This window comes from Schistocerca americana, chromosome 1 (genome assembly GCF_021461395.2).
Source record: "Schistocerca americana isolate TAMUIC-IGC-003095 chromosome 1, iqSchAmer2.1, whole genome shotgun sequence".
NCBI lineage: Eukaryota > Metazoa > Arthropoda > Insecta > Orthoptera > Acrididae > Schistocerca > Schistocerca americana.
In genome coordinates this window covers 517289750-517303759 of record NC_060119.1, presented here as the reverse complement: position 1 = coordinate 517303759, position 14010 = coordinate 517289750, and the positions used below count along the sequence as shown (strand labels likewise).

The following is a 14010-nucleotide window of genomic DNA, read 5'->3' as shown; positions in this document are numbered from 1 at the left end:
AATTCTTGAAATACCCACAGATCATTTCACAATCTTGACAAGATGTTGCAATTTGCCACTTAAGTTCAACTGTTTCAACAGGCATGCTACACTCTTTAAATAACCACAAACACAAAAATCTAAATGACTAAGGTGGAGTGGGAGGCCAAAGTACAGGCCTTGCTCAATCACTCCCTCTTGGTGCATATGATGTCGTCTTACAGCAGCAGTAGCAATGTCTGCTGGTACCCCATCATGCATCTACCATATTCCCTAACCTTTAACCGCAGGTGAAATATAAGAAAAATTAGACAGAGACATAATTGAGAAGTTAACATTTCAAACAATATCTGCAGTAACTAGTAGACATTATTGTGATCTCTCAGGCACCCTTGCTGTGACTGATTAAATGGTGTGCACTTCCAGATGCCCTACCAAATTGTGTTCCAATTTTATGTACAATTTATACAAATAACAGCATAACTCTCAGCACTTGAAGACAATTGGGACTGCCATCGAAATATTGTGCATAAAATGGAAACAACAATTCAGTTATATAGTCTGAAGCACACCATTAGGATGCCATTTCATAATGAAGTCAGTGATTTATAACCACACATTCACAATTAGCTCCCAAGCAGCTCGTTGGCAGACTTATGTTTACTGAAATGTTTTTGTCTTATCACATACTTTCACTTATCAGTTTTCACTGTTATGACACACACACATATGTTAAATATTTTTGTCAGAATCCAGTGCATACTTTTCAAGGCGTAGTTGTTTCTTTTAAGTAGAAACATTCACTGGAATAGTGTTACCATTGTCGATATAAGTACTATAAGAAAGATGCCTAGATCCAAATGTGTTTAATCCAGCATAAGGTTCTGTTTTTGCCTTTTTTGTAATATTCTGAGTCTCTTCTCTACCCAACTTTCTGTTGTATTTCCTCACGCCCTCTCGGATATTTCGGAATAGTTTTGTTTAGCTCAGCATATTCTATCACGTTCCTATCATCAATAACTCAAAATCCTCATCTTCTCAGTTGATTTATTCCATTTTGAGATTTACTTTCTTTATACTTGCAATATCTTTTGCTTTTGGCTATGCACTTATGTTAAATACAAATAATTACTCCTTTCATCTATGTCCAATTTTAATTTCCTGAGATATGAAACATTTTTACTTTAATTTGGTATGCTTCACCATTCACAAATGATATTTCCGACTTCTCACCTGATGACTATTTCTTTGTGTTTTTTCTTACCTTGCTTCTTACAATCTGAAAGCAGTTTGCAGTATCATGTAATGTAAAAAATCCTTATTGTTTGATAAAATATGGTCAAATTCATTTTCATTCCATTTGGTTTTTGCCTAGTTAATTTTATACTTTTTGTTCATTTTGACCCCCACTGCCCTGAGTACTTGTTAGTTCAGAGGAACATTGATAGGCTGATTTTATACAGAACACTGTTTGTATTGAACGTGATACACATATAGTAGTCACACCATGAAGGAAAGATTACAATGAGTGGAGTATCCTACAAGAGCTTTTGGATAGCTTTGTAATACCTATCGCTGATGGCATAAATGGCCTCTGTAACTATAAATGAAGCAAAAAGAACACACATGTACAATGAAATCAGGATGCACATACAACTATGTGGAAAACCAGGAGGAACATGTCAACATCTTAAGCTCCTGCAGGTCTTGAGACTGCATCTATCTTTCCACGGACACTGAGCATCCATGTCAATCTAGCCAGTGGCACTCTACCCCTAATGAATAATAACTGTGACTCAAACAAACTTACGTACTATAAATCACAAATAATGTAAACAGACAAAAACCACAATAATAACAGTGCTGTAACTTTTAACCACACAGTAATTATTATTGCAGATAGCCAAAGAGAATCTTGCTGAAGACAGCACTGACGAAGGCTTTTGTTCAAATGTGTGTGGTATTTCTAAGGGACCAAACTGCTGAGGTCATTGGTCCATAGACTTGCACACTACTTAAACTATCTTACACTATGGACAACACACACACACACACACACACACACACACACACACACACACACACGCCCGAGGGAGGACTCGAACCTCCGGTGGGAGCGGCCGCGCAATCCGTGACACGCTGCCTCAAACCACGCGGCCACTACGCGCAGCGGTTTTTGTCCACAAACTAGTTACTACTGTGGATATCCTCCTCCACATGACTCAACACTCAAATGGATCTAACCCTAAAATACAACAATTCCCACAAAAATCAAAAGGAACACAGCTAAGGCTGCAAGGTATAATGTGTTAAACCCAAAAATCAAATACAATATAGTACACCCAGCAAAACAGCACTCTGCTTTTTTCATTCTTTCCAAAATACTTAAAACGCAAAACTGGAAATCATTTGAAATATTCTCAGACATCCTGAAATTACGAAACTTGCACTGTGTTTTGTAGCTTACCTGGTACAGCTGACTGTTACTCAACTGGTATGTAGTTGGAAGTAACACCTGAGACTGGTTCGGAGGTACTGCTTGTCGGTAGAGCATTCCTACAAGGATAATAAACATACAAGCAGTGAAAAAAATACAAGACTGACACCAGCTACAATGTAAAACATTATATCAACTTTAATTTGATTATTTTGTTCATGCAAAGCCCACAGTAGAAAATATACTTTTACACTCGTAGCAATCTCACGCTTGCTTACTTGGGTCTTTTCATCCACTAATTAACAGACAAAAACTTATAGTAAACAAGCACATTATATGATATTCCATACCCAACCACTGTTTTTTACACGTTATCAGAGAATATCTATTATATTGCTTACAGGGGGAAATGGAAAATAAATTCGAATGCCATCAAGATTGAAATTGTTTCGTAATATTGTTAATAACACGGAATTCCAGCAAAATCTTTATAAACTTACATCTAATCGTATATCAGTAAGGTGTGTGTGTGTGTGTGTGTGTGTGTGTGTGTGTGTGTGTGTGTGTTGGGGGGAGTGGGTGGGAGCAGGCAATCGTGTGTTTTTAAACACACTTGCAATAATTTTGCCAACAACTATAAACCACCTAAGTCTATATCACCACTTCTAACCAGATTTTACAGTCGTTAAAATGAAATTGGCAAAATACTGTTCTGCAACTTTCCCGAAACTTACACAGGATGTCTTGAGGAGGAATGGTCAATATTCAGGTATATGACAGGAAAGATCATTTGAAGCAAAAAAGCTTGCTAAACATGGGCTCTAATACATACCTTACAACATATGATCAGTTGTTGAACGGAAGAGATGCGTTTCATAATAGCACTGATGAACAAGTATGTACACACACACACACACACACACACACACACAAAAGGATTTAACTTTTACAAGCTTTTGGAGCCAGTGGCTATTTCTTTTGGCAGAAGAGTTGAAGGGGAAGATAGAGTGGTGAAGGAAAAGGAATGGAGAGATTTAGGGAAATGGGTGAAGTTAAGAAATATCACCCAGAACCCCAGTAAGTTTCCCCTGATCCTGGGGTTCTGGGTGATTTTTCTGAGCTGTACCCCTCCCTTTCGCTAAACCTCTCTAGTCCTTTTCTTCACCCCTCTTTCCTTCCCCTTCAACTCTTCTGCCAGAAGAAGGAGCCACCGGCTCCTAAGGCTTGTAAAAGTTAAATCTTGTTGTTTGTATGTTCCCCTGTCGCCACTTGGTGAGTAGATTTTTTATCTATGCGTTTATATTATAAAACACACTTAAAGTTATCAAATGTAATTTTTAATTAAACTCAGCAATTGCCAACTGCACTGTATATTTCTTTCTATCAATAACCAACATATTTCTGCTTTAACATGGTGAACTGCAGTGTATTATAAAAGTTTATCTGTTACCAATTAACACACCCACTGCAGTCTGTAGTGCTGGTAATCAAGAGTTAGTGATAGTAATTACAGTACGCAACAGACAAACATTCTTTGCAGGATATGTCACCAGAAACTGCTGGTAGACATCCTGTGATTTCAAACTGGATTCCACTATTGAATTAATACAATGACTGTCAGTGAATGATGTGCCTAATTGTATTGGTCATGAATTTGATAGGTGATCCTCCATTTTGTCAAAATGAATTACCTAAGTTTATTTCGGGTGTAGCATTTTTCACATTGTATTTCAACAGACCATATGAGAGATGTAGATTAACACACAAGTCTTTATGTTTCAACTACTTACACTGACATTACCACATACTAATATATGTGTGGAACTGTGCATAACAAGCAAATTTTCATCACTACTGTTTTATTTTCATTGGGTAAAAAACAGCTGTTAGACGGAGTGCTCACCTTGTCTTAACTGTGTTGGTGCAACATGACGTGGCTGTGGCGGTGGCTGCACTGGCGCAGGCCTCAGATCTTGTGGTGTGTAGAACCTGCTATGCAGAGGTGGTCTACCCCTTCGCATAAGTCCTCCAACAGGTGGTGGTAGTGGTGCACCCTGAACAAGTTTGGGCAACAATGGATGTTGGGAATAAGTTTTCCCTTGTACTGCTTGATATGTAGCTGCGCCTAACCCAAGTGGTGGAGCAGCACGACTTCTCGGAACTTTGGGTATTTTTGCTGGAGGTTCCCAATCTATGGGTGGTTCCTGGTTTCGTTCAGGTTTGTGTTTCTTTGCACAAGATAGCAAGTGTCTAGAAAGTTTTCCTTTCTGATTATCTTCAAAAGGACAATTAGGGCACTGATGAAATGCTGGTGCTCGTTCGAGGCGACCCCGTACATTGTGATCAGCCTCCATGTGAAATAATATATCATGAGGGCTTCGAACTTCCAATGGACAAAAATTGCACCTATATACATAATTACGCATATGTGGAGTTTCTAAATGTTGTGCCATAACTAAAGATGATTCAGTCTTAAAACTACAGTATTCGCATTTTTTAAGTTCCATATGAAATGGTTCATTGTTTTCTTTGCTACTTTCCAGTGTCTTAAGTAAAGAATTTATAGCAAATTGAGTCTCTGTGTTCGGCCTTCCACCTTCACGATCCCTTCTTCGTTTCTGAGTTCTTAGCAGTTCTGTTTGCACATATTCATGAACGAGGCTCATTCCTATGTCAATAAAAAATTTTCCTGTAGGTTCATCAAAAAAGCTATGAGGTTTTTCCTTGTCCTCATCAGTTTTTTCTTCTTTTTTCTCCATGTCCACATTTTTTATAGCAGATTCTACAGTCAAAGGATCTTTAGGATTCCTTTCCTCAACAGCGGCCAGCTTTGTCTCAGACGTTTCAGTTTTTATTTTATTTTCTTGATCTTTTATTTTTGTGGTCTTTGATTCATTTGTTCCACATGTTTCTTCATTTGCCAACTTTTCTGTGCCAACAGTATTTATGCTCTCACCAGCTTTTTCTGCCTCTTTTTCACTTTTAGACTGTGAGGCAGGTACATCATTTTTCTCTTTATTGTTCTCTTCTTCCAATTGTTTTCTCAGCTGAGCAATGAACTGTTTCAAGGGTTTGAGTGGGGGTTTTTCATAAACATAAGGAACAATAAATGATGGTGCCTCTACAACAAACATGTCATCAGTCAGAGTAGGTAGCAGTGGAGTAGAAGGAGGGGGAGGTGGGGGTGGGGGTGGGGGTGGTGGTGGTGGCTGAGGCTGTGGTTGTGGCTGTGGCGGTAGTTGCGGAGGAGGCAGTGGCGTAGTTAACCGAGGTGCATGTGCAGAAATAATTGGATTGCTCATGCGAGGATACATGCCCTGAGCAGGGATAGCAACTGGTAAAACAGAGTAAGTAGAATTGGATGAAGGACCTGCCAAAGGTGGTGGTTCCTGAGTTAAAGGTACTGGCCCCTTACCAGCTAGTATTGAATTTGTGTCTATGATAACCAAAGTTGGTTCTTTTTTACCCTTAATGTGTTTTGTACCCGCAGCAATTTCTGCCAAACGTTTTGTGTCATTAACAACAATAGTAGTTTTCTTGGAGTTCCTATATTTGCTGTTTTCTTTGTCATCTCTTAAGGGATCTGTAATCGCCAATGGGTCTACAGGTGCTATTTCCTGAATGTCTGGATCGTCCTCCTTCTCTATGTAACTTTTCTGCTTATTCAAATTACGCGAACTACGCCGTGGTGTTAGAGGTGCCACGATGGGTTTGGTTTTCTTCTTATTTTTTCCTAATGGGTCCCCATCAGTTTTGCTTTCAAGATCTTCCTTATCACTCACTTTATCTAAACTATTTCCACTTTCACTGCTGTTCTGCACAAATTTGTTCTCACTAGACTGTACACCCTCATCATCTTCACTGAGTGCTTTAGAATCACTTTGAGCACTTTCTTGTTCACTGACACACTCATTTGAAACACAAAAGTTCTCATCATTCTTACCACTGTCTTGGTCCTGGATTGACATGACAGCTGCACCTTCAACTGACACACCTCTAAAATCCCCAGTATCTCTCTTGTCAGAAACACTTGTTAAAGCACTGTTACCTGTTTGCTGATCATCACACACACTTGTTGCACTGTCATTTATATTTATATCTGCAGCATTGACACTATCTCTACTGTTGTCTTTATCAATACTTACAGGCTGATTCTCATCTTCTGTGCTGGACATATGTTCCATAGGAACTTCATAATTACTGGTAATATTCTCAGACTGATGAGAATCTTTGGAATTAACTATTTCTTTTACACTATTATCTACACTGTCTGCCACAGAATCTTCACTAATGATACTCGCTGTACTTACTTTATTCACAGTTTCTGTACAAGAATCTTCTTTCAGACTCTCTACAATTTGTTCTGCTTTACTTTCACTTGAAATATGATAAAAATTGTCTTCATTATCTTCTTTTGAAATGTCACTGTCCTGTGAATTACACGACTTGTCTAAAATCATTGCTGAAATATTATCATCCTCAATTTCACTGGTTTTTATTTCCCTCTCATTTTCACTTGTACCACCCAATTCCATTGGTGTTTCGCTATCAAAGTTCCCTTCACTACAATCCTCTTCTTCCGTTCCATTAAGGAAATTGTCAACATCTCTAGACTCACAAGAATTTTCTGCATCAATTCCACAGTATAAACTATCTTCAGATGGGTGGTGACTGAGCACATTCTTCTCCGTGGGCATTGGATTTTCTAAAGATGACAATGACCTTTGATTACTTTTGTCCTCTCCAACTTCTTCATGCTGAGTTTCTTCCTGGCTTTCACCACTACCCTCATAAGAAGCTTCTGATGCAGAATCTTCCTTAATGTCGATTTCTTTTGTCGTCAGTTCACATTCTTCACTGTTGTTCATTTTTTCTTCAGGACTGGGTGCCAGTGTACTATCATCCATACAGTCATCAGGAATGTCTGATAATTTCTTTGCTGAAATTAGCTTTTCTGGGCTATGAATACTGCATACTTCCATTGCTTCAACTCCATTCATTTCTCCATTAACATGGACATCTGCAAACAAGAGAAAAATTGCAATTAAAACCATGCCCGCCAACTAGATAACAGAATTTAATGGACCATATTAAATTTCCCTAAACAAAACAGTACAGTACCAATGGCAGGGCTATATTCATGGTAGGACTGCATTCTAAGGCACAGAGCAGACCACATTTAAAATTTTCAATTCTAAGGCACAGAGCAGACCGCATTTAAAATTTGCAGTTCAAACGCACAAGTTCAGGTCAATAATGGAAACTTATTCAGCCCTATTCTGTAATAAAAGTGGTAGACAACATTGTTATTACAGAATAGTTGTCTTTTAGTGCTAATCTTTCAAAGATCACAGGAAAAACCCTGTTGTATAATGTAGAAAGAGAAAAGTGCATTGTGAATGGACGTCATTATGATGCCATAACAAGTCGCAGCAAAAAAATAATTTTACGAGTAAAATCTTGCTTTATTAACTCCAGTAACTCCCACATAGAGGAAATAAACCTTGTGTTTACATAACAAACATTCCATCATATAAAGCAGACTCTTTATTGAGTGCTGTGTTGCGTATACAAAGAGTAAATTATCAGAAGAACCCTAATACCTACTTAAATTTTAATTTTTCTGCACATCAGAGGTAATTGTAGTAGTTGAGGTCTGATGCAGCTCTCTTCGCAATGCTATCAAGTGGCAGCCTTTTCATCATTGCTAATTTATATCCAACTGAAACTGCTTTATATTTTTATGTCTTGATCTTTTTCAACGATTTTTACTCCCTAAGCTTATATCCTTTACCAAACTGACGATTTCTTCATGCTTAAAATATATCCTATCAACTGTTCCTCCCCCCCCCCCCCCCCCTCCAAGCAAAAATGCAAGCAAAATTTCTGTTCTCCCCAATTTGACTCAGTAAGTCTTCATTTTGGCCTGCCCGGTTAGTTGTGCAGTCTAGCGCACGGCTTTCCAAACTGTGAAGAAGTGCCTGGTACCCGGCACGAATCCGCCCAGCAGACTTGTGTCAAGGTCCAGTGAGCTGGCCAGTCTGTGGATGGTTTTTAGGCGGCTTTCCATCTGCCTCTGTGAATGCAGGCTGGTTCCCCTTATTCTGCCTCAGCTACACTATGTCGGCATTTGCTGTGCCAACAAGTTCTCCACGTACACGTACACCACCATTACTCCACCAAGTAAACACTCATCTGGTGTGAGATGGACGTTCCCTTGGGAGGGAGGAGGGGGGGAGGGGGAGGGGGGGCCAAACCCCACAATAACCCTGAAAGAGTGGTTCAGTGTAGGGCAGGGGAGGCTTGAAGTGGACTGCGGTAGCCGTCGTGGGGTTATGGACCACTGTGGCTGCGGTGGAGACGGAGCCTCTCTGTCATTTCTAGGCCCCCAGTTAACATACAATACAAGCCGTCATTTATTACCCAATAATCCATCTAATTTTCAGCGTTCTTCATATCAAAAGTTTCTATTTTCTTCTTGTCTGTAGTGTTTATCATCCGCATATCACTTCCTTAGCAGTCTACACTCCAGACAAATACTTTCATAACATACTTCATAACACTTACAATTATATTCAGTGTTAAATTTGGCAACAGCATTTTGTATCCTCTTTACTTCTGCCATCAAGAGTTATATTGTGGATCAAATAGCAAAACTTGTCAACTTGTAAGATTCCTTATCCTAATATAATACCTCCCCCCTGCACAAAACTATTTCTTCAAGCACAATCTAGTAACTTTGCTGATGATATTTACCTTATAACTTATTTTCAAGACACTATCGATGCCATTCAACTGATTTTCAAAGTCCTTTGCTGTCTCTAACAAGAGCACAATGTCTTCAGCAAACCTCGAAGTTTCTCCTTGGCTTTCTTTACTGCTCGTTCATTATTTGTAGTAAATGTGTATTATTTCGGGATCAGAGAAAATAACATTCCTTCTTTTACGTATTATGAGTACGCAACATATTATGAAGGTACAACACTAAGAACCTACGGTATGGTAAAAAGCCAAATTAAATTATCAAAATTATGTTTCAGGATTAAATATTATAGTTAGTAAGAAAAATTTAAGACAACTCCTTGCAGATAAAGAAATGAAAACCTCAAAGTAGTTTACAACTGGTCAATATGCAATAAAGTTACACTGATCATAAAGAGAAAAAATGCCATGAATTTCAGTTTGAAGCTGGAACACACACACACACACACACACACACACACACACACACACACCCTGGGTGGTTACAATTAACCAGTGTTCCAAGTGCTACAGTGTGGGCTGTATACATCGCAGGACGCTGAAACATCAGAGGTATATTCACTATTTGGTGTGCTCACAGGGTGCACCAAAAAAAATAACAGTTCCAGTTTCAGCCACCAAGAGAAAATACATCATTAAAGCAATCAGAATGTGCAATGTTTTCTGTTTTGATGTCAGTATGCTGTTTGTCGGTTAGCAGCATTTGTTGATTCCTTCTGTGAAGTGACGGTGTAAACAGTTAAGAAGGCTGAAGTTTTCAACACAAAATGCAATGGCTATTGAGAAGAAAGACCATACACTGCAGGTAAAATTGATTTATCGGAAAAGCAGCAATAACAGCACTGCATTGATGGAATACTGCCAACAGAAACAGCTGTGTAGAGGCCCCACGTAAATAAATCAGCTAAACAATAAATTGAGAAATCTGACGAAACAGACAAATTAGGTGGTTCAGCTGGTAAAGGGAAGTGGTCCATTCCCATGGCAGTTGACAAAGTTGCTGTAGCTATAGTCGACTGTGCCTCTTCTGCAAACCAGTGCTCGAGCTGTCACACAGGAGTCCTACCCCCCACCCCCCACTCTGCTCACAAGTCAACAGTTCAACAGATTTAGCAGCGCATTTTACACTGGTATCTCCACATGATTCTGAATGTACACCAAATGAAGTCCCAAGATAGGCTGCATCATGACTTTGCCCTTCATTTTTTGGCACGAATGGAAATGGATGATACATGGCCGGGGAATATTCTTTGGACGGATGAGGCACATTTATTTTGCATGGTGCCATGAATGCACGAAATTGTTGCCTATGGGGTTTTACTCTGCCACATGTTGTGCAGGAACATCCACTGCTCTCTGCTTATGTGACTGTGTGGCATAGTTTCACAAGCTGCTTCGTTCTTTGTCCGTTTTTCTTCAAGGAGATGACACCTTGTGGACAAGTTTTAAGTGTGCAATTACATCTGAATGTTATAAGGAGGTCCTTGTGTGACATGTCATTCCAGTTTTGCAAGAATGCAACTGTGTCCACACCACACTGTGTCCACACACAAGTTGGTGCGACAGCACACGACGCTTACCAAGTGAAATATTTACTTTTGGGAAACCGTTGGCAACAACTGCAGCATCACTGGACAATTTCAAGATGTGTGGCCTGCCAGATCCTCCGACCTAAATCCATGTGACTTCTGGTTGTGAGGATGTGTTATTAGGCATGTATCTGGAATCTTCCTGATGTGAAGGATAGCATATGATTACACTGGATATGTCGACCATGCTATGTTATGGATGCAGTATGTTGCAAGTTGGGAGACTATATTGAATACATGTTGTGACCAGGGACCACATCCTAATAAACGTTCCAGAACAACAAACAGTTATCTGTGTTTGATCATTCCTCCCCTTTTCCTGTACCCACACTAGATTCTGAGAGCTTACAACAGCATATTTTTACCTCTGGCAGAAAGTGGAATACTTTTTCAGCATATTCCATGAATACATCAATTAATGAACATACCTACGATGTTTCAGCATCCTGTAGAATTCTTTCCTGGAGAACAAATTTACAAAATATGAACAGTCTTCAAGCTACAGAAAAGGGCCATAATAATAATAATAATAATAATAATCAAAAATTGTAATTGAGTTCATTGTACAGATCCTTTCAACATACTGGGGATTTTAACTGCCATATGTAAGCACTTCAAAAATAACATTGATGATTACTGCATGAATAATCTCTTCCCTTGAGCACAGAACTGAACTTACAATTACCAAAAAAGAATAATGTAAAACCCAAAATCTCATTTTCTACTAAGGAATAAAGTTGTACAATAAAATGCAAAAAAGAGATTGCTAAAATAAACTTATTTAAAAAGACAGTAAAAAATTATCTTTTAAGCAATACATTCTACACAAGTGAAGGCTTACTTGGGGAAAAAATGTAACAAAGGCTATTAACAACAACAAAACATGTTTGTCATTTCACACTGTACTTTTTTTCCTTCCTTTTTCTGGAAGACGTTATACCAAAGCTCTGCAATGGATAGAGCTAATATCTTATCCTCTTTCTGCACTCAATATCTCATTGCTTACAGCATAACACAGACTATTTGCCAGGCAAATGGAAAGTTGCAGTACATCAAATGAAAACCAAAGTAACTTTGGACCTACAGCTTACAGTGAGTCATGTTAAGATTATGAAATAGTGTGAGCATTTAACTGGTAGTGTGAAATAAATGAACAGTATATTAGAAGCCTTTCACATAACTTAGTTCCAAGACAGCACTGTATACTAGGAATAAACCAAATGAGGTACCACTGTTCAAATCAAACAGGCAATGTATTTGGAAGGATAGAGGCTCCAATCTTCATTTGGACATCCTGATTTAGGTTTTATGTGGTTTCCATAAATTATGTTGGGATAATTACAGGTGGTCCTTACTATAAGGCCATGGGCAATTATCTGTCCCATCCTTGTCCAACTATATGTTAAGTATGTAAACATATACGTAAGTATATAAACATATGAATATAATAGAGGGAAACATTCCACGTGGGAAAAATATATCTAAAAAGAAAGATGATGAAACTTACCAAACAAAAGCGCTGGCAGGTCGATAGACACACAAACAAACACAAACATACACACAAAATTCTAGCTTTCGCAACCAATGGTTGCCTCGTCAGGAAAGAGGGAAGGAGAAGGAAAGACAAAAGGATATGGGTTTTAAGGGAGAGGGTAAGGAGTCATTCCAATCCCGGGAGCGGAAAGACTTACCTTAGGGGGAAAAAAGGGAAAAAAGGACAGGTATACACTCGCGCACACACACATATCCATCCACACATACACAGACACAAGCAGACATTTGTAAAGGCAAAGAGTTTGGGCAGAGATGTCAGTCGGGGCAGATGTACAGAGGCAAAGATGAAGTTGAAAGACAGGTGAGGTATGAGCGGCGGCAAATTGCAATTAGAAATTAGCGGAGATTGAGGCCTGGCGGATAGCGAGAAGAAAGGATATGCTGAAGGGCAAGTTCCCATCTCCGGAGTTCTGACAGGTTGGTGTTAGTGGGAAGTATCCAGATAACCCGGACGGTGTAACACTGTGCCAAGATGTGCTGGCCGTGCACCAAGGCATGTTTAGCCACAGGGTGATCCTCATTACCAACAAACACTGTCTGCCTGTGTCCATTCATGCGAATGGACAGTTTGTTGCTGGTCATTCCCACATAGAACGCTTCACAGTGTAGGCAGGTCAGTTGGTAAATCACGTGGGTGCTTTCACACGTGGCTCTGCCTTTGATCGTGTACACCTTCCGGGTTACAGGACTGGAATAGGTGGTGGTGGGAGGGTGCATGGGACAGGTTTTACACCGGGGGCGGTTACAGGGGTAGGAGCCAGAGGGTAGGGAAGGTGGTTTGGGGATTTCATAGGGATGAACTAACAGGTTACGAAGGTTAGGTGGACGGCGGAAAGACACTCTTGGTGGAGTGGGGAGGATTTCATGAAGGATGGATCTCATTTCAGGGCAGGATTTGAGGAAGTCGTATCCCTGCTGGAGAGCCACATTCAGAATCTGATCCAGTCCCGGAAAGTATCCCGTCACAAGTGGGGCACTTTTGGGGTTCTTCTGTGGAAGGTTCCGGGTTTGAGGAGATGAGGATGTGGCTCTGGTTATTTGCTTCTGTACCAGGTCGGGAGGGTAGTTACGGGATGCAAAAGCTGTTTTCAGGTTGTTGGTGTAATGGTTCAAGGATTCCGGACTGGAGCAGATTCGTTTGCCACGAAGACCAAGGCTGTAGGGAAGGGACCGTTTGATGTGGAATGGGTGGCAGCTGTCATAATGGAGGTACTGTTGCTTGTTGGTGGGTTTAATGTGGACGGACGTGTGAAGCTGGCCATTGGACAGATTCACCTGGTCCTACTCCAAATCCCATGCCACTTTCCTTGACGTTGACCTCCACCTGTCCAATGGCCAGCTTCACACGTCCGTCCACATTAAACCCACCAACAAGCAACAGTACCTCCATTATGACAGCTGCCACCCATTCCACATCAAACGGTCCCTTCCCTACAGCCTTGGTCTTCGTGGCAAACGAATCTGCTCCAGTCCGGAATCCTTGAACCATTACACCAACAACCTGAAAACAGCTTTTGCATCCCGTAACTACCCTCCCGACCTGGTACAGAAGCAAATAACCAGAGCCACATCCTCATCTCCTCAAACCCGGAACCTTCCACAGAAGAACCCCAAAAGTGCCCCACTTGTGACGGGATACTTTCCGGGACTGGATCAGATTCTGAATGTGGCTCTCCAGCAGGGATACGA

The 14010-nt window shown here is 40.1% G+C and overlaps 1 protein-coding gene across 2 annotated transcripts in view; it reads right to left on the bottom strand.

Annotated features, from left to right (window-relative positions):
• LOC124605244 overlaps positions 1-14010 on the bottom strand; it is a 103906-nt gene that overhangs the window by 64936 nt on the left and 24960 nt on the right. For both annotated transcript variants that reach the window (XM_047136800.1, XM_047136809.1), the window contains exons 3-4: positions 4320-7436; positions 2447-2535 (exon numbers count right to left, since the gene is read on the bottom strand). In XM_047136800.1, coding sequence (XP_046992756.1) covers positions 2447-2535; positions 4320-7436 — 3206 coding nt within the window. The remainder of the gene's footprint in view (positions 1-2446; positions 2536-4319; positions 7437-14010) is intronic.